At 37.3% G+C, this 23,908-nt stretch overlaps 2 protein-coding genes and 1 long non-coding RNA gene across 3 annotated transcripts; 2 read left to right on the top strand and 1 right to left on the bottom strand.

Moving 5' to 3' along the window:
• The first annotated feature begins 1,592 nt into the window (after nt 1-1,592).
• On the top strand, nt 1,593-13,208 carry sgk3 (serum/glucocorticoid regulated kinase family member 3). Its single transcript, XM_058376864.1, has 17 exons — nt 1,593-1,826; nt 5,945-6,135; nt 6,238-6,321; nt 6,570-6,642; nt 7,286-7,361; nt 7,586-7,661; nt 8,414-8,463; nt 8,570-8,627; nt 8,930-9,013; nt 9,124-9,255; nt 9,821-9,933; nt 10,842-10,878; nt 11,249-11,335; nt 11,467-11,562; nt 11,660-11,815; nt 12,621-12,710; nt 12,875-13,208. The coding sequence occupies exons 2-17, from the start codon at nt 6,058-6,060 to the stop codon at nt 13,043-13,045; spliced, it is 1,461 nt and encodes a 486-aa protein (XP_058232847.1). The 5' UTR covers nt 1,593-1,826; nt 5,945-6,057; the 3' UTR covers nt 13,046-13,208.
• Nucleotides 13,209-14,047: 839 nt separating this feature from the next.
• Nucleotides 14,048-20,492, top strand: mcmdc2 (minichromosome maintenance domain containing 2). Its single transcript, XM_058375896.1, has 14 exons — nt 14,048-14,167; nt 15,261-15,382; nt 15,730-15,789; nt 15,874-16,069; nt 16,153-16,275; nt 16,728-16,829; nt 17,277-17,405; nt 17,496-17,733; nt 17,970-18,175; nt 18,256-18,422; nt 19,007-19,186; nt 19,298-19,422; nt 19,870-19,979; nt 20,256-20,492. The coding sequence occupies exons 1-14, from the start codon at nt 14,071-14,073 to the stop codon at nt 20,420-20,422; spliced, it is 2,022 nt and encodes a 673-aa protein (XP_058231879.1). The 5' UTR covers nt 14,048-14,070; the 3' UTR covers nt 20,423-20,492.
• Nucleotides 20,175-23,514, bottom strand: LOC131343990 (uncharacterized). Its single transcript, XR_009203268.1, has 7 exons — nt 23,378-23,514; nt 21,956-22,026; nt 21,666-21,717; nt 21,116-21,169; nt 20,872-20,918; nt 20,575-20,652; nt 20,175-20,403 (listed from the first exon to the last, which is right to left on the bottom strand). It is a non-coding gene; the product is annotated as an uncharacterized LOC131343990 (long non-coding RNA).
• Between the last annotated feature and the right edge of the window lie 394 nt (nt 23,515-23,908).

Below are 23,908 nucleotides of genomic sequence, written 5' to 3'. Positions count from 1 at the left end.
AACTGGATTAATTAAGTCTATTCTAAAAACAGTTCAGTGATATTTAAATATTTTTACTGAAGTAATTTTGTTGAACTGCACACGGATATACTTAGCAAACACACAAGTTCTACATGGTCTACAGAAACTAACCTGTGTGAGAATACCAGCATATTATCCATTTAATTTTCTAGGATGCTCATTCTCCACTGTGTATGCCCACATGCTCGTGTGCTAAAGCTATACAAATACACATTCTCCATTCTCCACTGTATGACCATAAACATTTAAGAATTTCTTAGAAAAAAGGTTGAAAACAAACAACAACAAAAAAAAACCACACACACACACACACACAAGGTCATATAACAATCTGAACAGGTCACATGTAAGCAGTGTGTCTCAGTCCTGATACTAAGTTAAGCCTTTATTTGTCACATATACATCACTGCACAGTGAAATTCTGTCTTCGCATCCCCCCATCCTTGGGGGTTGGGGTCAGAGCGCAGAGTCAGCCATGATGAAGCAGGGGGAGGTTGGGGGCCTTGCTCAAGGGCCCAACGATGGCAGCTTGGTGGTCAATGACCCAGAGCCTTAACCACTTGAGCTACCACCACCGCCCCCTAATGCCCTTATATCTAAATATTTTCCCACCTTTCCATTTTCCAGTATTCCACACGTATGTGAGCCCAGTGTGGAATAAATGCAATGGAATAAACATGGGATGGGATTTACAGTAAAGCAATACAATTTATGTAAATAAGCATTTGGACAATCTACCTGAAAGTACGGCCACTTTACAAACCAATGGTCTAATGTTGTAAATAAGGATTTTTAAAATATGTAGTTATTTTCTGTGCATATTAACATTTGAAGTCCTTTCATTTAGTTTATTTAGCATTTTAAGGACACCAAGAGTTGGCCAAAAATATTGATTAATTCAAACGAACTAAAATGCAATGAGAAAACAAATCGGATCAATTTGTTTCTGTAACAAAATTTCACCAGAAATATCAAAGAATTGCTTTTAGAACAACAAAATGCTTCACTTCGAAGTAGATCAGGTGACAACAACAGAAGCTACGTGGCCTAGCATTAACATCAACAGTCAGTGAGTTATTTTCAGCAAAGCAAACGTGTGGGAGCCGTGATCATGTGAGCTGTACTTCAGGCTAAAGAGGAGCTTATGGAAAAGTTTACATATAAAGAGAAGTCTCACGTGTGTGTTTGTGAAAGGGTTTAACTGAATAGAATAAAGCTGTATTTTTGTTTAGGTCTTGTTTTTAACTTTGTGGGGTTTAAATAAATTAAAAAAAAAAAGTACAAAGTAAACCAAATTATTATTATTATCATCAACACTAACAAAACAACAACAACAATAAAAATAGTAAGTATTATTATTTAATTTGTTTATAATGATTATTATATTGATTTTTTATAATTATTTAATAATAATAATAATAATTGTTATTATTATATTTATTGTTATTATTATTATTATCATAATCATCATTATTATTGAATTTTCCCTGAGGCTCGGAGGAAGAGAGTTACTCTGTCCTTCCGCAAGATGGCGCTGTTGTGTTCTGTTTATAAAGAATATTATCATGGTCCCGTGACAACTAGCACCGGAGCTTCAGGAAAAACGTCAGTAAACTTTGTGGATAGCTTTAGTCGGCAGTTCCTTCACAAAACAAACATTATGGATACCGGAAAGCGCAGCTTCAGCTCGTTTGTCTGTGGAAAAGTTTGAGAGTCTTCACACACCGAAGTTTTGGATTTTTTCTTTTGGACTTCCTCTGCTGGACTGTTCTGGCTGTTCGTTCTGGGGGAAACTTAGTTACAAGGCAAGTGATAAACAAAGCAGACCTGGAAACTTTCTAACATTCTGCATACACAGTGAAGTGGGAAAGGTATAAGAAATGTAACTGCATAAGGAAACTTAGTTTCCTGGTTTGTTTATTATTATTAAACGTGTCCTTGTTTTCGAGCTGATTTATAGGAAGTTATAGGTCACTAAACATATTTATTTCTAATATGATCAACACAGATGATCAACAGATCCAGTTTAGAGAGTTTAGAAATGATTAAGAGTTTGCTTTGTTGATGGGACTGAAAAAGTTTCATCTCTAAAAGATACTAAAATAATATAATTTTATAAGGCTGTTACAATCCAGGATTATTTCCAAGCATTTTTATGCTTTAAAAATAATACTTTTTAAAAAGTATATCATTTTAATCTATTTAAGAAAAATGTTCATATATTTTTCAATAACTTCTGTAACTAAGGAATATTTTCATTAACTTCTAGCTCTAAAGTCAGCACTTTATATGTAGAGTATTTCCTGCATGGGTGCATGATGGTGTATGAAATGAATGGAGTTATAAAAACAGAATATTATTGTACGTACATGATTGAGTAATGAATTTAAAGACATTTGTTTTGTTGAAAGACATTTGTTTTGATGGTGTGAGTGGAAAAAAAACCCCCAAATCTTCAGGTATGGTGGTGCAAATAAGTCAAATATTTACTCAACTGTGACTTGTCTTGTTATAAGTTAACCTTTCTTCAGAATTAAATCAGGCATTAACACCTGAGATGTTATATAAGGGATATATATTTGTTTTAAAACACACCGAACAGGACATATACTCATGCAAACAGGCTTTAATCGTGCCTACAGCTCCAGTGTGTGAGATCCTGTACAGCATGTTACTACACGTATATGTGTTTTGATTTGGTCAGGTGACAGGAAAGAGCATTTAAAAAACCGAAAGAAAAGCATTTTGGTTATTTTGTACAATAACCTTTTAATGGTTATTTCTGAATTGCTTAACATCTATGACTGACTGGGTGGAACTTTTTTCCTCCTTTGTTTTTTTTTTGTTTTTTGTTTTTTTTTCCAGGGTGTTTGCCCAATAGAAGACTCAAATTCTCAGTTCCTACTTTTACTTTCAGGATTAAATGTCATACTGTGTTTCAGTCGCTTGTCCTCCAATAGTGTGCTCTTCTTCCTGAAAGAGAAGCCCGGGCAAAAAGGACCTGAGAGTCTGTCTACTTTAGATAGTCATTAGATCAGTTGCATGTGTTTTTGGTTCAAGCTGAAATGTGTTTAAATTTACACAGCACCGCTGAGAGGCTGGACGAACGTGACGATCTTGTCTGTTTGAGCCAAATAACCAGAATTGAAGGCAAATCTTCATATGCAGCCATCAAAATATCAATTAATTGTAATATATTTACTATTAAATAGAGGGACTGATGGGGTGTGACATCAGGAATAAAAGTGTCGATATTGCTTGTTTCAGCTGTCATATTTTTGTAAAATAAAAAACAAAAAGCAGCAATTTAATGTGAATTCCCCCCCCCTCAAATACACTATATTGCCGAAAGTTTTGGGACACCAAAACAGGACTCCACACCAAACTCACTCTTCCATGTCTTTATGGACCTTGCTTTGGTCACTGGTGTGCAGTCATGTTGGAACAGGAAGGGGTCATCCCCAAACTGTTCCCACAAAGCATGAAATTGTCCAAAATGTCTTGGTATGAAGCTGAAGCATTTCAGAGTTCCTTTCACTGGAACGAAGGGGCCGAGTCCAACTCCTGAATGATTTGGAGGGGTGTCCCAAAACTTTTGACAATATAGTGTACATCTAGAGCTATAATATACAATAGCCAAGGACCAAAAGAACTAGATCCAGTGAATAAACTCACCTGTTGATACTGTACCTAAGAACTGCTGCTGTAATCATAAACACTGCCTTGTCCCTCATATCAGAAAGCTTCCATAATCTGTTCATACTGAACATCAAATTCTACTCATGTAGTGTCTGTCTTTGCTCTTCTACACACACCTGTATACTGTAAGGATTTATAATCTCATTATCCATTGTCACCCAGCTCCATAATGGGTCTGGTTTCTCTCAATGTTTTCTCTTCATGTCATCTCAGGGAATTTTTCCTCAACACCGTCACCACTGGTTTGCTCATTAGGGATCTAAATCTACATCCGGATTTTTTTTATAAAGCTGCTTTTTAACAATGTCTATTGTTAGACGTGCTATACAAATAGAATTGAATTGAACGACGTACTGTATGGCATGTGGTCATGACCTGAATCGGGTGAAATAAGGTTAAATAAATTGCTTAAAGAAATGAATTCACGAAGAACTAAAAGAGGATTTTAATATATAAGGAACTGGTGTTTTTTTTTCGGTTATGGTGCATGTAACATGTATAATAGAAGTCTAAGGGCAGTTGATGAATTCCACATGTGAATAAAAGACAGATGAGATGAGAGAAAGTTTGACCAAAATCCTTATTTGGGAATTCCGTCCAATATTTTCAACACAGGAGTAATTCTGTAAAAAGTAGTTCCGGTTTCTTTAAGTTTTTATGGTATCCATGTGCCATCCCAACTGTGAGTCATGACAAGGCCCAGGACATAACCACTAATGCTAAGCTTTGAAAAAGCAGTCAGATTTCTGAGCACATGAAGAAATGAGCTTTATGAACACTTTCTACACAAATAAGGCTTTCTCCTAAAGGTTCTCTAACTGCCCTTAAACCTCCATTATAAATGAGTTGTGCTTTTCTCAGCCGTTTCAAAATGATTGTCCACACACGCTATCAATGCAGTAGATAGAGATTAGCATGAAATAATGGCCGAAGTATACCTTTAAGCTGCTTTGAATATTTTTTCCTGCAATGTACCGAGGTCTCTAGCTCTTTCTTCAGTACACTGTCATATCGTTGTGTTGTACATTCCAAATAATGGGTAGGTGAGTGAATTTTTTCCCCCCTCAGGGAAACAGAAATATGTACGGAATGTTAACAAGTGGGTTCCCTTTTGGTTTTTGTACCAGTTGAAAGAGCACCAGGATCACTGTTACATAGAGTTTGTGTTTTGAATGATTTGGAGGGCAGGATAGGATTATCGGCATTTTTCAAGGCTCCAGTTCAAACCACAAGGATTAAGTTAGCGTAGGCCTTCTTTAATCCACAACATCGCCATATAGTCCCATTGCACTCTCACCTGTGGTCCAGATTTGTTCTGTTTATGTACAGGATTGTTTATCACTGGTCAGTTTTCTGTATGTAAATCCAGTCTCTGAGGCCTCAAGGACATTCGAAGCAGATTTTACAGAACCTCTTTCTGACAAACAAGGAAGTGAGTGAAATGTCATTCTAGCACGTGTCCTTGTGTTTACTGTAGGTTGATGGAGTATCTGTTTTGATTTCCATTTTGAGTTGGAAAACAAGGCTAAGATTTAAAGTATGAAAGTGTACAGAAGAAGCTTTAGTGTATGAGTACATGTCTGTGTGTGTGTGTGTGTGTGTGGTTGTCTAATGCTCTTTTTCAATTGTCATCACATTGTCATCTGCCTAGCACTTTAGCACATTTACTGCACATTATGACTGTCCATTTCACTTCGTTATTTGAACAGATTATGGAAATCTCTCCTTTACTGTACATATACTCAGTACTGTATCTCTTTTTCTAGCAAACTTGTGTTTATGTAAACTTTACCTCAAGCGAAGACTACCTAAAGTGAGATTAATCTTTTTTAATCTATGCATATGATAATAAATATCAAGAAAAGTTTCAGAAACCCATCTCAGACTTCACTGTCTTCTGCCAGGTTTTCAGGACCCTTAGAATTTGGAAAATATCTGAGAATAATGGGATTACACTCGGGGCACTGTGGCAGAGGGAGTAACAAAATGAAGCAGAAAAGGAAATAGAGGAGGAGTCACTCTGGCAGCTCAATGCTTCACACTGTGTGTACTGTGTGACTTAATTAGTGACCCTGATGGGGTCCCGCTGCCATCATGCCAAGCTTTTCCATTCACGCAGCTCTCTTAAGCAGTATTAAAAGTGCTATAATGCACCGTGGCTTGGCGAATGGTAGCAGCATTTCTTTTTCTCTCTGATCATGTTTTTTCTGTCCATTCCGCACAGCTCAAGAATGGATTGCCAGTCGTGTCTCTGAGCCGTGCTCCAGAGCGGAGCACTGAGGATCCACTGTTACACAGAGCCGCCTTCACTGAGCCCGGTCAAGAAGAACGATCAGGATGGACACGCACTCGAACTGCCCTAACGTCAGTATCCCCTGCTACAATGAGCAGAGAGACAAGAAAAAACGTTATACTGTGAGTACTTCTTACCTCATTGAGTGCTTCTGGAAAACAAAATTAGTTTTACCCTTGACATAATTTTCTGTTTAAACACTGCATTCCTCTGCATTGTTATAGGTTTACAAAGTGATGGTCAGAGTTGGAAGATATGAGTGGTTTGTCTTCAGGAGATATACAGAATTTGATAAACTGTATAATACAGTAAGTAATGACATTTCCTCAGAATGTGTACATAGCTGTCGTGTCTCACCTCTGCATCTATTACAATGGTTTCTTGTGAATTATTTATTGAGCAAGATTAGTCAGTCCAGCGTTTCTCATTTTTATTTGTTTTTTAATTTGTTGTGTGGATGTATTAACCGAAAATAAACGTTTCAGAATGGTAGTTGCACCGCAGTGAAACTATGCCTATATATAAAATGTTTTAAAACCTTTTTATTTTATTACAGTTGAGAAAACAGTTTCCTGGATTGAATTTGAAGATACCTGCCAAGAGAATATTTGGTGACAACTTCGACCCAGGTATTGTATTTGTATACATAAAGCATGCACTGCAGTTAATAATGTACTCATATGGGGGAAATACTTTGTGACTCCTGCTAGGCCTTTGTTTCTCAGGTGACTTGGCTTTCAGTTAAATCGAGATCATGCACATGGGATGAACAGAGTTATCTTTAATCATCTTAGTGACGTTTTTTAAAATTGTGGAGCGTGCAATTGTGGAATTTGACCTTTTAATGGTTTGATGTATTGCCATCATAAAACCGTGCTTTTGTTTTAAACTCATGTGTAACCAGTTAAATGGCAAACGTGGAAGTAAGTCGCCGCTCAAGTAATTGAACGCATGTGTTTACAATTTCGACATGTGATAAAGGCAGGAATTAAGTGCATGCTAGTGCTGTACCTCTACTGCTACTTCATTCTCAGCATACAGTACATCGTACTGCAGGAAGTATTCTGATCCACGTTGACAGTTTGATCCCATTTTAGTATGTGATGTTATCAGATCTGAACAGTAGCATTGACCGATCACTATAAACGCACATTTCCTACATTTGGACAGTTGATCAAGCAGCTTGCATCTCTTTTATGATCATTTTTGTGATGATTTTGATTCATGTTGTTTTAAATCAGCGCCTGTGTTTTTTCTTCTTATCCCTGTCAGAGTTTATAAAGCAGAGGAGAACGGGGTTACACGAGTTCATTCAGAAAATCGTGACCCATCCACAGCTCAGCAATCAGTGAGTTCAGCAGTCAGTTTTTTATTCAGTGTTTCATGACCATTTTTATTCATGAGCAGTTGTGCTGACACGTCCACCAGACTCATGCAAATGTTTGCTCTTTTCGGAGATCAGAATGTCCTGGCCATGCAAATGTATACCATTTTATTCATTCTATCAGCTGCAGCTGTATGTTTTTAATTTAGTTTTATTTTTTTACATGCTACTTTTATCGTTTGACCCAGCCCTGATGTTCGAGACTTTCTCCAAATGGACAAAACCCAGAATGTCTCAGATGCTTCAGAGGATGAAGATGAGAAGGTTTGTTACCAACCATATTGTTCATTTATGTAAGATTAGTTCATTTTTGACTGGAAAAACTATAGTATTATACAATGAATTTACTCTGAGTGTTCACCTCACATAACAAAAGAGAGGATACGATATTCTGTGTGCAAAAGTTTGTATCCCCGGAGCTGTTGGGGTAAAAATAAAAAAAAAAATCACTGTTTAATGATGTATATACAAAATTCTTGTATGACTTTAAAAGTGTACATGTATCCTGCAACCAGACAACAATCCACAATCGTAATGCAGAAGTGGAAAAAAGGAATAAATAATGTTTTGCAGTTTAATAAAGTGTATGTCAGCTAGCAGAGAGTCAGGATAAATGAAAAGAATATTACATATTAGATATTAGAAATAATCAGAGAATATTTATTTCACATCAGACTTCCCAATCTTTATGAATTTTCCTGAGGGCCACATTTTAACATCAAAGTATGCTGCTATGAGTTATTAACACAATCAAAAATATTCCACATGCAAAGAAAGAAAGCGGGCATGTATTTTTTTCCACTTTCTACATCTTAACTAATGGCAGCTTTTCCCCTCAAGCTCCTTGTGGTTAGCTTAAAACATTGTACACACACACACACACACACACCAGATCCACCTTAACAAGTGATATGTGAAATGATTTTATCTTAAATGTCTTATATTTCCCGTGTTCTGCTTACAGGCTGTAAGTGCATGAAGAATATATTATATTATTATATTTATTACTTTTACAGAACAATTCTACCTCCAGAAATATTAACCTGGGACCATCTGCAAACCCTCAGTAAGTACAGTTCTTCATACTGTACATGATGAAGTGAAACTTAAAAAACAGAAAAAACTGATTTACACTAATCCTGGACTCGTACACTCATACATTTTTCTCCCAGGGCAAAACCCACTGACTTCGACTTCCTGAAAGTCATCGGTAAAGGGAGCTTCGGAAAGGTATTGTTGGTTTGTGTTAAACGTCTTCGGTGCATCCATCTGAAAGATTTGTTGTTGACGTGTATATATAATCATATTTAAAGGTTAAATGTAGTCCACAACATGAAGTGTGTGGTATCAGTTCTGTAGGTACTGAAACCTCTTTTTTCCCCAGTAAAGTGATGTTCGTTTGTGGTTAGCCGGCTAATAAATAACGGGTTTTCCCAATGCGAATCGAGAGCTTCCATGTTCTCTAAGATGTATACAGAGTTTCTGTTCAGACTGGAACGTTTAACCAAACATTTTTCATCTCATGCCAAAAGGTTCTCCTCGCAAAGAGGAAACGAGACGGGAAGTGTTATGCAATCAAAGTCCTTCAGAAAAAAGTCATTTTAAAAAGGAGGGAGGTAAGTGTTCAAACCTCTGAATGATAATTGCTTTCTAAACTAAATGTGTAATAAGACACATTCTTATTATGTGTGTCCTGTATGTGTCCTGTTTTATATTGGTGTAACAGCAAAAACACATCATGGCTGAGCGCAATGTGCTGCTAAAAAACGTGAAGCACCCTTTTCTAGTCGGATTGCACTATTCCTTCCAGACAACAGATAAGTTGTACTTTGTCCTGGATTTCGTCAATGGTGGAGAAGTGAGTACTTGCACTCTTTCGTGCATGTGGCATGCGTGGAATGTCCTCTGATAGATGGAAACTGGGAGTAGTCTAACACAGGAAGTGGGGCCAGTGGAGTGTTCTTAGGAACTGCTACCACTAATCACAAACCTCTATCTAGCCAGTGAAGACACAGTGTTAAGAATAGACAAGGCAGGAAGAAGATTGATTAAATGAAAAAAAATTAGGGAAGTGATGAAATACCGGTAGCGTATGAATGTTTTCCTAATATATATATATATATATATACCAATATTTGTCTATATACAGATATTTAACAGTATTTAGCACCTTTCTCTTTGAAATACTTTATGACCTGTATACCGGTTAAAAATATAAACATTTCAGATGTGAGAATAACATGATCCTGACCTCACTGAATTACTCATCAGTGAGTAGGAACTGAGAAATGTGGAAGTATGAATTCAGAGCAATGGCAAAATAGAGACCAACTTGCCATTGAAGCTGGTGATTTTTTTTTCTTTGTTTGTGTATAAACCATTAATACAGTCCTAAATAATGGTGTGACTTCTGTTTATCTTAGCTTTTCTTTCACCTTCAAAAAGAGCGAACCTTTCCCGAGTCCAGGGCGAGGTTCTATATCGCTGAGATGGCGAGCGCACTGGGATATTTACACTCCCTCAACATTGTTTACAGGTTAGTGTTCATATTATGCACCATACATACAGTGCAGAATTATTTATTACAATCAAATGTGGGTAATAATAAAAGCTAAAGCAAAAAATGAGAGAGAGAGAAAAAAAGCTCGGACATGTTTGCATGCTAAGCGGTCATTTCACACATTAAAAATAAAATGATTGCTTGCCCCAAAGTTAAAATTTGATGGAACCTTCCATGGAAAGAATAACAGCAAATTTGACTTTGTGTTTATTTAAAATGTTTTTTTAATCATATAATATTATTTTTAAAAAATTCTATAAACCTGTTTTAATGAAACATAAAATTATAAATTACATTTTTTAAGAGGACATTTATTATTTAATTATTTAATAATTGTATGTAATGTTTTTGTTATTTTGAATAATAACAATAATTCTGTAATTTTGTTTTGTTACCGTAATTTAAAACACTGATATTTACTATTTATATATGTATGTATATGTTTTCTCATGTAAAGCTGCTTTGAGACAATGCTCTTTGTTAAAAGCGCTATACAAATAAAATTGAATTGAATTGAATATATATTATATATTGTATTATGTATAGATGGATATATAATATTGTCTATTAAGTCTCTAAAGATGAAACGATTCAGTTAGCTTAGCTCTCTTCAGAAACCTGCAGTCATGCATGCATGAATTGATCAAACAGTGTGATGGACTAACGTGTTTTGTTCATTATGGACTCCTCTTTGCTAACCACAAATAGTGGATGAGCAAGTCCAACAGCATGATGGAAACTATTATCTGCACACATATCACGACTTTAAAGGCACAGTAACTTCAGTTATATCCACAAAATTGTCATGTTGTCCTCGTCAATGATGCAGACTCCCTGAAGTATGACATGGTGTAAAGGTCTTTTGCTTTGTTTTTTGTTTTTAGGGATTTGAAACCAGAAAACATCCTGTTGGACTTCCAAGTATGTATATCGGTTTATCTATCAGTCATTGTTTTTTACTGAAAGTGTAATATCATCATACAAATGTTGATATAATAATCTTATATTAGATTACAATTACTGGCGACCTGGCCAGGGTGTACCCCTGCTGTTCGTCCAGTGTGTGATGGGGTAGGCTCCAGCAGATCCCCATGACCCTAATTAGGAATAAAGCGGGTATAGAAAAAGGATGGATGGATGGATGGATTACAATTTGGGTTATAATTTCCTGGCTAATCCTGCTGAGAATGCAGCAAAATAGGCTCATGATCGAGGACCTATCAGTAGCATGACTTTTCAGTGAAATAACCTGTTTGAAACCCTTCTTAAAAACTGTTTCCTGTCTATTAAGGGACATATAGTCTTGACAGATTTTGGACTGTGCAAAGAAGGGATCTCTCAAGCAGACACGACCACCACATTTTGCGGAACACCTGAGGTAATATTTCCATGATAACTAGCCAAAATGTCGTTATTGCAAATTTAGCAACCTGTGAATTAGCCAAGAATATTTGCCAGTGTCTGTGTTGTTGGCACATTTTAGTTTAATTTTTCCATGCATTTTTGCAGTATCTGGCTCCAGAGGTCTTGAGAAAGCAGCCCTACGACAACACTGTTGATTGGTGGTGTCTCGGTTCTGTATTATACGAGATGCTCTATGGCCTGGTATGACAGAAAAAAAATGCAGATTTTCTGTGTTACAAAAAAAATTTAAATTATTATATAATGTCTGAATTTGCGATTGCCTATCTGTTATCAACAGCCTCCGTTCTACAGTAGGGACACGCATGAAATGTATGATAACATCCTGCACAAGGAGCTGCCGATGCGCCCCGGGGCGTCCACGACTGCCTGGTCCATTTTACAGGCTCTTCTGGAGAAAGACAACACCAGGAGGCTGGGATACAAAGATGACTTTGTGAGTCTTTATTGTTGCATTGTTCGTTTTTCCAGGACCGCTGGTTTCCGCTAGGAGCAGACAAGATTAGAATCTCAATAAGCACCAAGTCGGTTCATTTCACCACACAGGTTGACTGGTGCATGAGTGAATCATAATTCAAGGGCAGATGATAGAATTTGTTGGGGGGGGGGGTAGATATGAATATTGCAAGATTTGTATTTATATAAATATATTTTATTAATGCAAGGCTTTGGAGAAAGAACAGAGACACTGAGTTAGCTCTGGAGGAGGTGCTAAAACACACACAGTGCCAGTGTTGTGATTGATGTTGATGTGCAACCCCCCCTGGTGGATGAAGCTGTAATAAGTGAATTTAAAAATACAGATTTTAAGTACATATGCATTCATGTAATGTGTTCTTTCTGATAATACGTGAAATGACGGCATTTACTTAATTCATCCATCTTCATCCATCAGCTTCATTTATGAGTGATAGTGAATGACACAGAGTAGTGATTGCAAATGAAGATCAACATTAGGCGCACTATACATTTTCTGAAAAGTATCAAACTGCAGTTTGTTCTGTATGTTGGTCAAAGAAGGAAGCCATTCCAACCACAGCAACCCTGACCAGAATTAAGAGGTTACTCAGGTTGAATGAGGTTCCTGTTAGAACATTATTTTTCTGTTATGAATGTTCCTAATGAGATGACAGAGAAAATTGTTAGTAATGTTATGCTATAAATGTATATTTGTATTTTTTTGTCAAATGAACCGCCTTTAATGATGCTTAATCTCGAATATCTGCACATTGCCGTTTCAGAATGAAGTTAAAAGTCATGTGTTTTTTGCCTCCATTAACTGGGACGACCTTGTGGAGAAAAGGATCCCACCTCCATTTAATCCCAGTGTGGTAAAAGTCTCCATTGATATATATATTTTTTCTCTAGTTTCAGTCAATTAGCTTTATTTTAGAACTTCCACAAAACAATGACATGGAATACAACCCCTAAGAACTACCTTCAATATTAACGTGCATTAATCTAAATCTGCCTTTCCTTTGATTTTTCTGTACAGGAGTCCCAGTATGACATCTCAAATTTTGACCCCGAGTTCACAGAAGAAACTGTACCCAACTCTGTGTGCATCAGCAAGGATAACTCCATCGTCAACGCTAGCGTCATGGAGGCTGACGATGCTTTTCTGGGCTTTTCCTATGCGCCACCTTCAGACGACTCCTTCCTGTAAAATATCTTCAGAACTGACCTATTTTATGCTACCAGAAATGGTTTAGGTGTGCTCCTTCATTCAGAAAGCAAAGAAAATGCAAAGACCAAACCAAGGCTTTTACAGAAGGACAGACATCTTGTGATGCAGGGTTTTTCAACTTTTTTTTTTTTTTTTTTTTTAACCTCTCAGCAACAGATTTCTATTTTGTATCGTATAAATGTGTATACCTGAGATACCGTCATAGCTCAGGTATTCTACTTTCACTTCCCTAGATTATTTTTTACACTGGCACTTGTTGTGTCAGGGAAGCCAGGTAATGCATTTTGAAACCAGATATATATACATTCCATTTGAAGACCCCTTAATGAACTTTATTGTTCATGGCACTTATGTTTGTTTGGTTTGTTCTCCTTTGAAAAAAATGGCTTAGTAAAATAGTTCTTTACCCCAGAGAATTTGCAAGATTTGTTTCCTTTTTCTTCCCTTTTTTTTTTTTTTTTTTTTACCAAAGATATGTTTTGTAATAACATCAAGATAGAAAAAATGAAGTAAATTGTGTAACTGTGGACTGTAAATGAGTAAACTGTGGATGTATGAATCAACCTGTCTGAGAACCTGTCCTTTTTTCATATTTGCATTACTAATTTAAAATGAATATACATTTAACCCCAAAAACATTACATAAAGCACTAATTAGCCTTGAGCTATCTGACATGTGACGAAGGCTAAAGGACAAATGGTTTCTTATTCCCTAAATATTTTCAGTACACAGTTTTAAATGGCACTACACCATAGACGGTACAATCTGTATCTAGTTAGGGTTTAGCCTTTGGTTAGCAAACAGACGGCATTAGTTATAATCAAATATTGCCAATCAATTATTCTAATAAAACACATTTTATGCGCGCGTGCTATTCTGTCAGAACATGAAGGCGGGAAAATCGCGCTCGAGACCCTCCAAAGAAAAAGGGAGAAAGAGCGCGAGAGAGCGTCACGTGGTTCGTTCTGAGGTAATGTTAATGGTTTTTATTGAAGACCACAACATGGAGGAGCTTCTGTCTTTAAAAGAATCGATAGTTACGTATTTGGACAGAAGTGGAGGCCTGCGTCAACTTGTTGAAGCTTGCCAGTCTCTTAAAGGTCGGTTTTAAAGCAATATTTATTAAATATTTTTGAAATAAACACCTCAGTTAAACTGGTTTTGCAGCTAGCTTGCGTTTATTATGTGAACAGCCTGGGTAATAAGCTTACACACACCTCTAGCTTTGATGACGATCATAAATAAAATTATTTTGATTTATTTACCTCGCATCAATATTAGTTACTCTTTAAGGAATGTAATGGATAATTCTCCATTTATTTTCCGTTTCATTTATTAGACATATTTAATGCATTAACAGTGACCCATATAAACAATTTAGACTTTTTTTTATTGTACCTAAATGTTTAAACAACAAATCTTCACTTGTCTTAATCATATACATTAACAAGAATTAATAAGAAATTACTTTATGTTTTTTCATTTTAAAGCCAACTTGGCATAAATACTTTTCAGCTAAACTCATCAGAGGTCATGAAGGTATACTTCTGCTAAAGTATAACTGGAAAAAATAGAAAGATATTTAATAAGAAATAAATATAACTAATAACAAAAGCCCTTTTAGTAAATATTCGTCTGTTGAGTTGTCGCTATCCAAGAAATTGAAGATACTATAAAAGTACACTATGTTTCCAAAAGTGTTGGAACACCCTTCCAAATCATTGAATTCAGGGGTTGGGCTTGGGCCCTTAGTGCCATGCTTTGTGGGAACAGTTTGGGGATGACCCCTTCCTGTTCCAACATGACTGCACACCAGTGACCAAAGCAAGGTCCATAAAGACATGGATGAGTGAGTTTGGTGTGGAGGAACTTGACTGGCCTGCACAGAGTCCTGACCTCAACCCCATAGAACACCTTTGGGATGAATTAGAGTGGAGACTGTGAGCCAGACCTTCTCATCCAACATCAGTGCCTGACCTCACAAATGCACTGAAACCTGAATTCAATGATTTGGAGGGGTGTCCCAAAACTTTTGGCAATATATTGTATATGCTGAGTAAGATCTCCAGGAGATATCATCAGAATAAATACATTAGAAACATGGGTCTTAGAACCCTGTTGGGTATTTTTTTAATACATTCTTTTAACAGTTCATTCATTCATAACTCTATTTTGTTTGCACTTGTTTTTCAGATTCTCAGCAGGTGTATCGTTTCAGTTTCGATGTGAACCCCACTGACATAGTTGAACTGGATGCCAGACTGGGAGACTGCATACTACACGACCCCCTGAAAGCTACTTCACTTTTTCAGTCTGTATGTTTCATTTTGGAAGATTACTCGATTATAGTGACTTAAGGGCACTGGTGGCTCAGTGGTAGGTTTCTCGCTTACCATGCCTAAGGCCCGGGTTTGATTCCCAGCCACTGGATGCACTGCTGGTCCCAAGCCCGGATAAAAACAGGAGGGTTGTGTCAGGAAGGGCATCCGGCGTAAAACCTGTGCCAGGTTGTTGTGCCAGGTTATGTGTGTGAGCGACCCCTCACACACATAGGGAGCAGCCGAAAGATCAACAACAACTGGATTATAGTGATTATTTTAGAATTCTAGGTGTGATTAAAACTGAATAAATTAATGAATACATTTATTTATGTATTTCACAGGTTTGTTTTCTCTCAATAAAGACGCTGTCACTAATTGAGCACATACACACAGAAAACCAGGTATGTCATTATGATATTGACCCCTTATTTTCCTGTCAAGCCTAAATGTATTATTTAGTGATTCTCTGTTGTCAATCCCCCAAGGTTAACGTTGTTCTACGGCCAACACACATGCCACCGTTTCCCAACTACATTCTGGACTTATGTGAGTTCCCTCGTGGCTACTATCTGATGAGGCCTGTAGCGCTGGAGGGCCTTGTAATTGCCGTGACTTGTGTGACAAAATACACTCAAGGAGCCAGATTTATTTGTGCAGAAGAAAAATGTCCTTGCTCCAGAGGTAACTGAAACAGATCTCCATAGGATAAACGTTTTCAGTGTGTACATTGTTCCACACTATAGCTGTCCACACTATTCCACCAGGTTTCCACCATATTAGAGTACATGCACCAGGAGCTACGGAGGCAGCGACTGTCCGGAGTGACTTCATCTGTTTCCTTTGCTCCTCGCCCCTCAAAGAGGATGTGAAATCTCGTGTTTTGGGGGGTAAGATCTACGGCTGGGATATTGCTCTATTCCTGAATATTGTGAAGATTGTCAGCACTTTCATAACTTTATTGTTACTCACTGTAAAAATGCTAATCATTTCATATTTCCACATCCTATTATGGCTCCACTGTCATTCAACATGACAGTTGATGAAAGATGGTGTTCTAATATCACTGTCACAATATAAAGGTCCTTCATCTACATGTCAAAAGCTTGGGCGACATTTCAGAGAACAAGGAAATGAACATATCAGTTCATAACTTTCCGAGGCATTACGAGATAAATTCCTAAAATATTTAAACAGTTATACAGCTGGAACCCATTAAACAGTAGACATTGATAGTTCCACCCAATAGATAGGAAAAATAAATTGACCTCATACTAGAATGCCCATGTTGTGCGTATGTATAATGTTCCCTTTTTTTTCTTTAAATGTAAATTATGCTCAGATAAGCAACTGGTTGAGCTTGTACACACAAGAGCATTGGATGTGTTGGGGGTCCATGAACCTTCCTCCCTGAGATATCAGTCTGTCACTCTATTTTTGAGAGGTAGGTTATGATGTGATGTAAACTCTACCACAGTTTGTACCAGATAAAGTTCTTCTGATTTTGCGGTCTACCTCTTAAATAAACATCTTATAATCAGTATGAAACACTTTTTTCTGTATACACAACTGTCTAATGCATTCACATTGAAAAGCCCAAATAAATATAGCATATCAAAAGCTGTTGGATGATGGACAATGTATGCCAGACAAATAGTAGTGAGCAGAAGTGTCTGAAGTGTCTCAATTTGTAAATGCTCGACTAGTTGTTTTTTTATAGTATACTTCCTGTATTTTTTATAGTATAATCCTGTAGCTTAGCATATACAACATACTTGTATTAGGTCATACTAAGAGAAACAGCTTTAAATCCAGTTATAAATATATAATAAAATATTAATGTGATCATAATAAATCTAACCAATATTCTTGTGTTGTATCCTAATTTTAGATGAACTGTGTAACACTATGAAAATTGGCCAGCTCTACCAAGTAGTAGGAATACCTGCACATGTACACCAGTGGTCCAGTATTACTTGGACCATAGAGGTTTGCAGCATTCGAAATCTTATTCCTGAATGTGAGTAATCAGTTTCATTTAAATAAAAATGTAACACGGGTACATGTTTTAAGAGTGCCACAACCGCTGATCTTAGACTGCTACTTACAGGTCCCTCCTGTGTAAGTGACAATTTCCAGGCCCTGCATGCTGCCTCAGCCTGTTCCCCATGGAGATTCTCTGCTATTGTTGCTAATTCATTTGGCTCTCCAGTAGTCCCGCCCGGCCTATACAACACGCTGAAATTGGTGTTGCTTCTTAGCCTGGTGCAGACCAAAGAGGAGAATTCAGATGCACACAATCCTCTGGATGTGCTTGCACTCACCAGCGATACTCTTAATGTTGAGAGGTAGGCAGCTGCAGAGCTTGTTTGATAAAACTCAGAAATAAACATTTTGCTGGCTCTGGGTAAGTATCAAGATATGCCTTGCTTTGATAACTAGTCAGGCCAGATATATAGTATTTATTTTGCTCCTTATCGTATACTAACATATTTATTAATAGCTATTTATTGATTATTTGGCTACATAAAAGTAAATAAACCCACATAGACAGCCACTATTTAACAGTGCACATCGATTTCAGGTTAATGACATACAGTCTGGGCCTGGCAGCACGGGGTATTCGTCACCTGGTTACCGGAGAACTGTTCACCTCCTTGTCCAGGGATGAGCACGGAGCAGGAACAGCCAACATCCATGCAGGCTCTGCTCTCCTAGCTGCTGGGGGTGTGTGCTTGCTAGGGGACTTAACGTGCTACAAGAAAGACAGGACAGACACCCTCCAGTCAGGTATTATGGAAAAAAAAGTTAGGGTTTTTTAGTAGTAAACTATGATCAACAAAGAAATACTTTATCTTGTGTTCCTGCAGCATTAGACAGCAGAACAGCCTCTGTTTTTATCCCTGGAAAAAAGTATGGTGAAGATGCTGACCAGCTTCTTTCCTTCCCTATCAACTGCAACTTTTGGGCCCTGGCTGATGCATTAGCTCCTCGTAAAAAGGCTAACAGACCAGACAGTGTACTGTTGGGATCTATGGTAGGTTCACACCTGCTTACATGAATATGAAATGTTTTTACTTGTTCTAATGAGCGTTTCACAAAACTGATGCATCTTAGTATTTTAATTAATATACCTGTGTAGCTTCCCAGAAACAGTCATTTTTTTGGCTTTACCGAGACGTACGGAATGATCAGTTTCATCTGTAAACCGTGTTCAAGCTACACTGCAGGTTTCTTGTTTTGACCCAACCTTTAGACAATGGTGCATCGGTTTTCTGACGACATAACCTCTATCCACATTTAGTAACAGGAAACAGAGACAATATACTCTTATTTGGAGAAGTTCCAAGTCATAAAAAGCCTATATGAGTCAAATATGAGTCACCTAGTGTGTTTACATGTAGAATTAATTTGTCTAAAATGACCTTTAATTACTTAAAAATTACATAGCATTCAAACAAATTAGATTTTAATCTTTAGGCTATTTTTAATATATAATTAGGAACATATTAGGACATTAGTAAAAGCTGTTAAAATTTACATTACATACTTTAGGATACCATTAGATACCCATTTATTTGGATTTAAAAAAAAATCTAATAATATAACAAATGTATGTAGGAGATGGGTCCAGTGCCCCCACAAGTCGTAGATGCATTTGGGCTTGTGATCCAGTGTCGAGACCCGGGAGGTAACCACCCACTCCTTCCTATGACAGTACACACCCTGAAGCAGGCCATTTCACCAGGAAAGCCCATTTACCCTGCCTGCATGCAATTTACCACACAAGACTATAAAGAGGTTAGACCACAAACATTTCTGTGAAATACTTTTTCACTGATTGACCTTTTAACTTCTGTGAATATTGTATATTAGTATTCAGCTATAATCACTCTCTGATCTCCTCCTCAGCTCCTGGCTTATGCTCGGAGTCTAAAAGTAGACATGAGCACCGAGGCTGAGAAGATGATCCACGGCTACTACATGGCCAGTCGGAGAGTGCGCTCTTCAGTATCGGTCACATCCATTAAACTGCTGTAAGCATGGGCTAACAATTTCTATGTGTAAAGAGAAAGTGAACTGTTACAGTCCTAAAACCTAGTATGTACACACTACGCAAAGTGCAAAGTCCAGGGGCACTTCATTGTTTTCCCTCCTCTGCACTCTAGAATCAATACACAAAAGATGTGGTTACCTGATTAGTTGGAACAAGTAAAAGGTTGAAAACCCTAGGACTGGATTTAGAAATAGCTCCAGTGGAGCAAACTACACAATACATGACACTATAGCTGACCACTAGATGGTAGCCTTATAACATTTACACTTTAGGTGTTATTTAGCCTGTTTATGTCCAACATGAGAAACAAGACAATTCTCTAAATAAAAAAAATCCATCCACAAAAAAATCCACTATTGCAGTACCTGTACTAGAATCACAAAGTGCACTTTAATACAAAATGCATTTTGCTTGCTGGCTTTGCTAGGATTGCCCTTGCACAGGCTCATGCCAAGCTTAACCTGAGGACTCTCGTTCTAGAAGAGGATGCAGTTATTGCAGTGCTGCTGTGTGAGAACTCCATTACCCTAAGACATGGTGAGATTTGTACAAGTGAGCCATTTCATAAAGCAAATTGAATAGATTAACGGTGCAAAGTCTGACAATCTATATGCTCTTTTGTTTATAAACTGGTTTTGTAATAATTTAGTAACTTTAAATATTAAAAAGCTTTATGTACAGTGAGAGTACCACTAGCACAAAAACTACATTGCAGCAGTGACAACCTTGAGATGGTTTCAAAATTCAATTTTAATGGGTCAAGATCAAACTCATAATACAACATGTTCTTGAGAGTCTGTTTTGGGAACGTAGGAGTCTCAGTGCTTGTTATTCCACCCGATGCGGCGTTTCCTTGTGATCTGCGTGACCTGGAATCCCTGCACTGTCGAGACCTGACCTTGGAAGAGTTCCATCAGCAGATCCTGCATTTTGTATACGACTATGCACCAGGAGCTGCTACCTACATCATGGAAGAATAGGGCACATTTAATCTCAGGTATCTATATCACTTGACTCAAATGGTAAAAACATTAAATTAAATACAGTAAAGTTCAGCTATTGTTTTGGCAATATTTGTGTTAACATTTTTGCAGTATTAAATTTCACATCTTCAATGTATGTATAATCTTACCATATTTATAAATGCATTTTCAAATTCCAAACACATGCCTTTGTTAACGTGCTCCTCAAAGGTCACAGAATTCCGTTTCTGTAAAACATAGAACAAAATAAATCTTCATCTATCATCAAACTCTCTCACAAACCCTTAATTGTCTATAACCCACAAGATGGCTTTTCAGATGGTCACATTATCAACAACCCAATCTGGTCTGATGGGTAAACGGCGAAAATGTGAAAATCATCATAAATGCATTCTCTCTGGTACAATTTTGAGGGGAAAAAAAGAAAGAAAAAGAAATGGTCTTACTATGTCCTGAGATGTTGACATTCATTTTGTAATATCCACACCCATTTCTGAAGAGAGAAGGAACATCAGTTTCACCAACTGCTCACATAAGATGCCTTGTCATAAATTATGCTATAATGAAACTCAGATAAAATCACAGTATCAACAACCCAAACTGGTCTGACGGGTAAACGGCAAAAATGTGAAAGTCATCATAGTCAGTACATCTTCACATTTCATGACCACGAGGATAATGGTTTCTCACCTTAACGAGAACACAAACTGCAGACAATTCAATTCAGTGCTCACGGTTCTCCATCTAATATTCAAGACAAGAAAAGATGAAAATACAAAATGAGTTTTTTTTCCCCCCTTTTCCCCTATTAAATCTTTTACTGAGTACTGATCTGTAATCTTAAATATGCTACGGTAAATATCACAAAAGACATTTAACATCTCTCAGATTATACTTCACACTAAACAAAGGCATTGTGCATGTATTCATCTGTGTACACGTTCACATTTTTTCATATGGAGGATTAAAAGTTCAGTCCACTAGGGGGCAGGTCAGAGGAAAAACACCTCACAAGCACTCAAACACCTCTGGTTACAGAGTTTAGATTACATTTCAGTGTAGTTAAAAGCAAGCACAACCCCAGCCACAGAATGATCAGTTGTACACAACAAGCAGCTGCCTTTTCAGAGAGTCACATTATCAACAACCCATTCTGGTCTGATGGGTAAACGGCGAAAATGTGAAAATCATCATATGCAGCGTCTCATCCAAGTCTTACTCCAAAGTAATTCAGACATACCTCATTTCAAGACTTCCACATGCTCAGGTTACTTCTTTCCAGTAGCTCATTTCTGTGGAGAAAATACAATCTCAATTCAAGACACATGTAATGTTCTTGGAAGTAAATTATTCTAATTTTTAATGCTCAGGTCATCACATTATCAACAACCCAGATTGGTCAGATGGGTAAACGGCAAAAATGTGAAAATCATCACAGCTCAACAGAATCTATTACTACACAATCTGTGTTTTTTTTTTTTTTGTTCGTCATTGTTCAAGTACGAGTTATATGAAATGCTGCTGTATTACCTTCATATCATACCTGCTGTATCACCAGTCTTCATATCATCCATGGCCTTGGTCATCATCTGGGTATCCTGCTGTACAGAGAAAAATATGAATTGTTTAAAAAAAGTGTGTTCCCAATCCTTCCCCAACCTGTCAAATTTAAACTTATAATTGAGCTGTACTACACAACTGGGGTTTGGGCAAGACCACCACCCACACCTACACCTCATAACCAGTTCCTAATTAGCCCTTTTCTGTCACAACTATTGATTTTACACAGCTTCACATAAGCAGCACTGAGGGAACAATCAATAAGTGAATTCAATTCCAGTCCAAAACTTGACTGATGAACCGAAGGTCAAAGGGCACATGTAACACAGCTTGAGAGCACAACATCTCGCACCAACACAAAGGCCTAACCATGGCTAGTATAACTCAAGGTCAGGACCTTTACCAAGACCGTAGCCCCTGAGAGAGGACTAAAAATTCAGAATTTCCCAACAAATGATCACGTGAAGACCATTCCCAAGCCAATGTGGCCTCACAAGGGACTAGAGCCCTGGTCACCAGCAGCAGACAGTCCTACCAACAGCAATGTGAAGAGCAAAGGGGCAATTTATCAACCCAAGTGGGACATGCAACTGCCAACATGATTTATAACTGCAGTAAGTGAGAAGTTAATCTGCCTGTTGATCACACGGCCACAATCACACAATAACTCACTAAAAATTAGAAACAACAGGTCATAGCCTTGTGCTTCTCAAATATATTCAAGTGTTAAGTGGGATGCTTTTTATTCCAATTCAAAGGAAATCCTCACGAGGGCAACTTGGATGAAGCCTGGAGGAATTTTACAAACTTGCAAAAAAAAAAGAAAAAAAAGAATTGTACTACACATTTAGTGTAATAATTAACATCATTTACTCATTCACCTACAGCATGTAATCTAACAGAAGATTCACATAACTGCCCTACGATTATATAGGAGTTCAGTCTCAAAATCTACTTTTCTAATATCAGCTTTATTCATACCAAAAATTGCATTTTACCCTCCATGTCCTCTCCCTAAGGCGCTTGTTATTTTCTAAGACCTAACCCTGTAAGGCTAAAGGCCTCACTGGGGGAAAAAGTAAGGGGAAGAAAGATCACCACGTGGTCAGATCTGGACACAAGGTAGACTAAAGACCTAATAATTTAGTCTTTGAGTCTAACGTGGGGCCTTATCCTCACGTTAAGCAAACGTGAATCATCCTGAGAATAACATTAATTATTTAGCAATCGAAATAATACAAGTAATGGTATAAAGTCGTCTGGTTACTTTTCCTGTTGGAAAACTAGGCCTGGAGCAATAGCGCATAGAAAAAACAACAGAAAACGCAGGCCCTTATTTTTAACACAACGTGTTTAAATAACGTTACAACAACAACTTTAATCGTATTTTACCTGACAAGTCGTAATTAAACAGGGCAAAACAATCTGCTTTAGCGACTCCGCGGCCCTTGAAAATCTCCGTTACCGGATCCATGCTGCAGAGAAAGAGATCTTGCGCATGCGCTTTTTATTATTTAAGCCAGGCTTCCCTCTGCAAAAAAATGCACATGCGCACTAGACCCTGCTGAGAGCAGCGTAGTAAAGAATGTGTGGCGACAACAATTCTGACTTAGAATAATAGTTTTAATAGTTTTGTTTTTTTAAATAATAGTTTTAATTTCAATATCAAGTTACTCGTGCTCAGAACTTGTTTAAATGTAGATGCGAAGGAAAATACTTAAAATAACTCGTGCACGTTCGGCCTAAATAAATTAAAATATCTGTCCCAAACTGCCCAAAACGGACAAAAGGCTAGACATGCATATTTATTCTACTTTATATGATACAAACATTTTTCCTTCACGTGTAGTTTAGAAGATCACTTCAAGGACTTCAGAAACAGGCCTATGTGTTTTGCTTCATTATTAGCAATAAATAAGGCTC

The sequence above is a fragment of the Hemibagrus wyckioides genome, linkage group LG23, assembly GCF_019097595.1.
Source record: "Hemibagrus wyckioides isolate EC202008001 linkage group LG23, SWU_Hwy_1.0, whole genome shotgun sequence".
In the NCBI taxonomy this organism is placed as follows: Eukaryota; Metazoa; Chordata; class Actinopteri; order Siluriformes; family Bagridae; genus Hemibagrus; species Hemibagrus wyckioides.
Note: the sequence above shows the minus strand (reverse complement) of the source record. Positions and strands in the feature narration are given on the sequence as shown.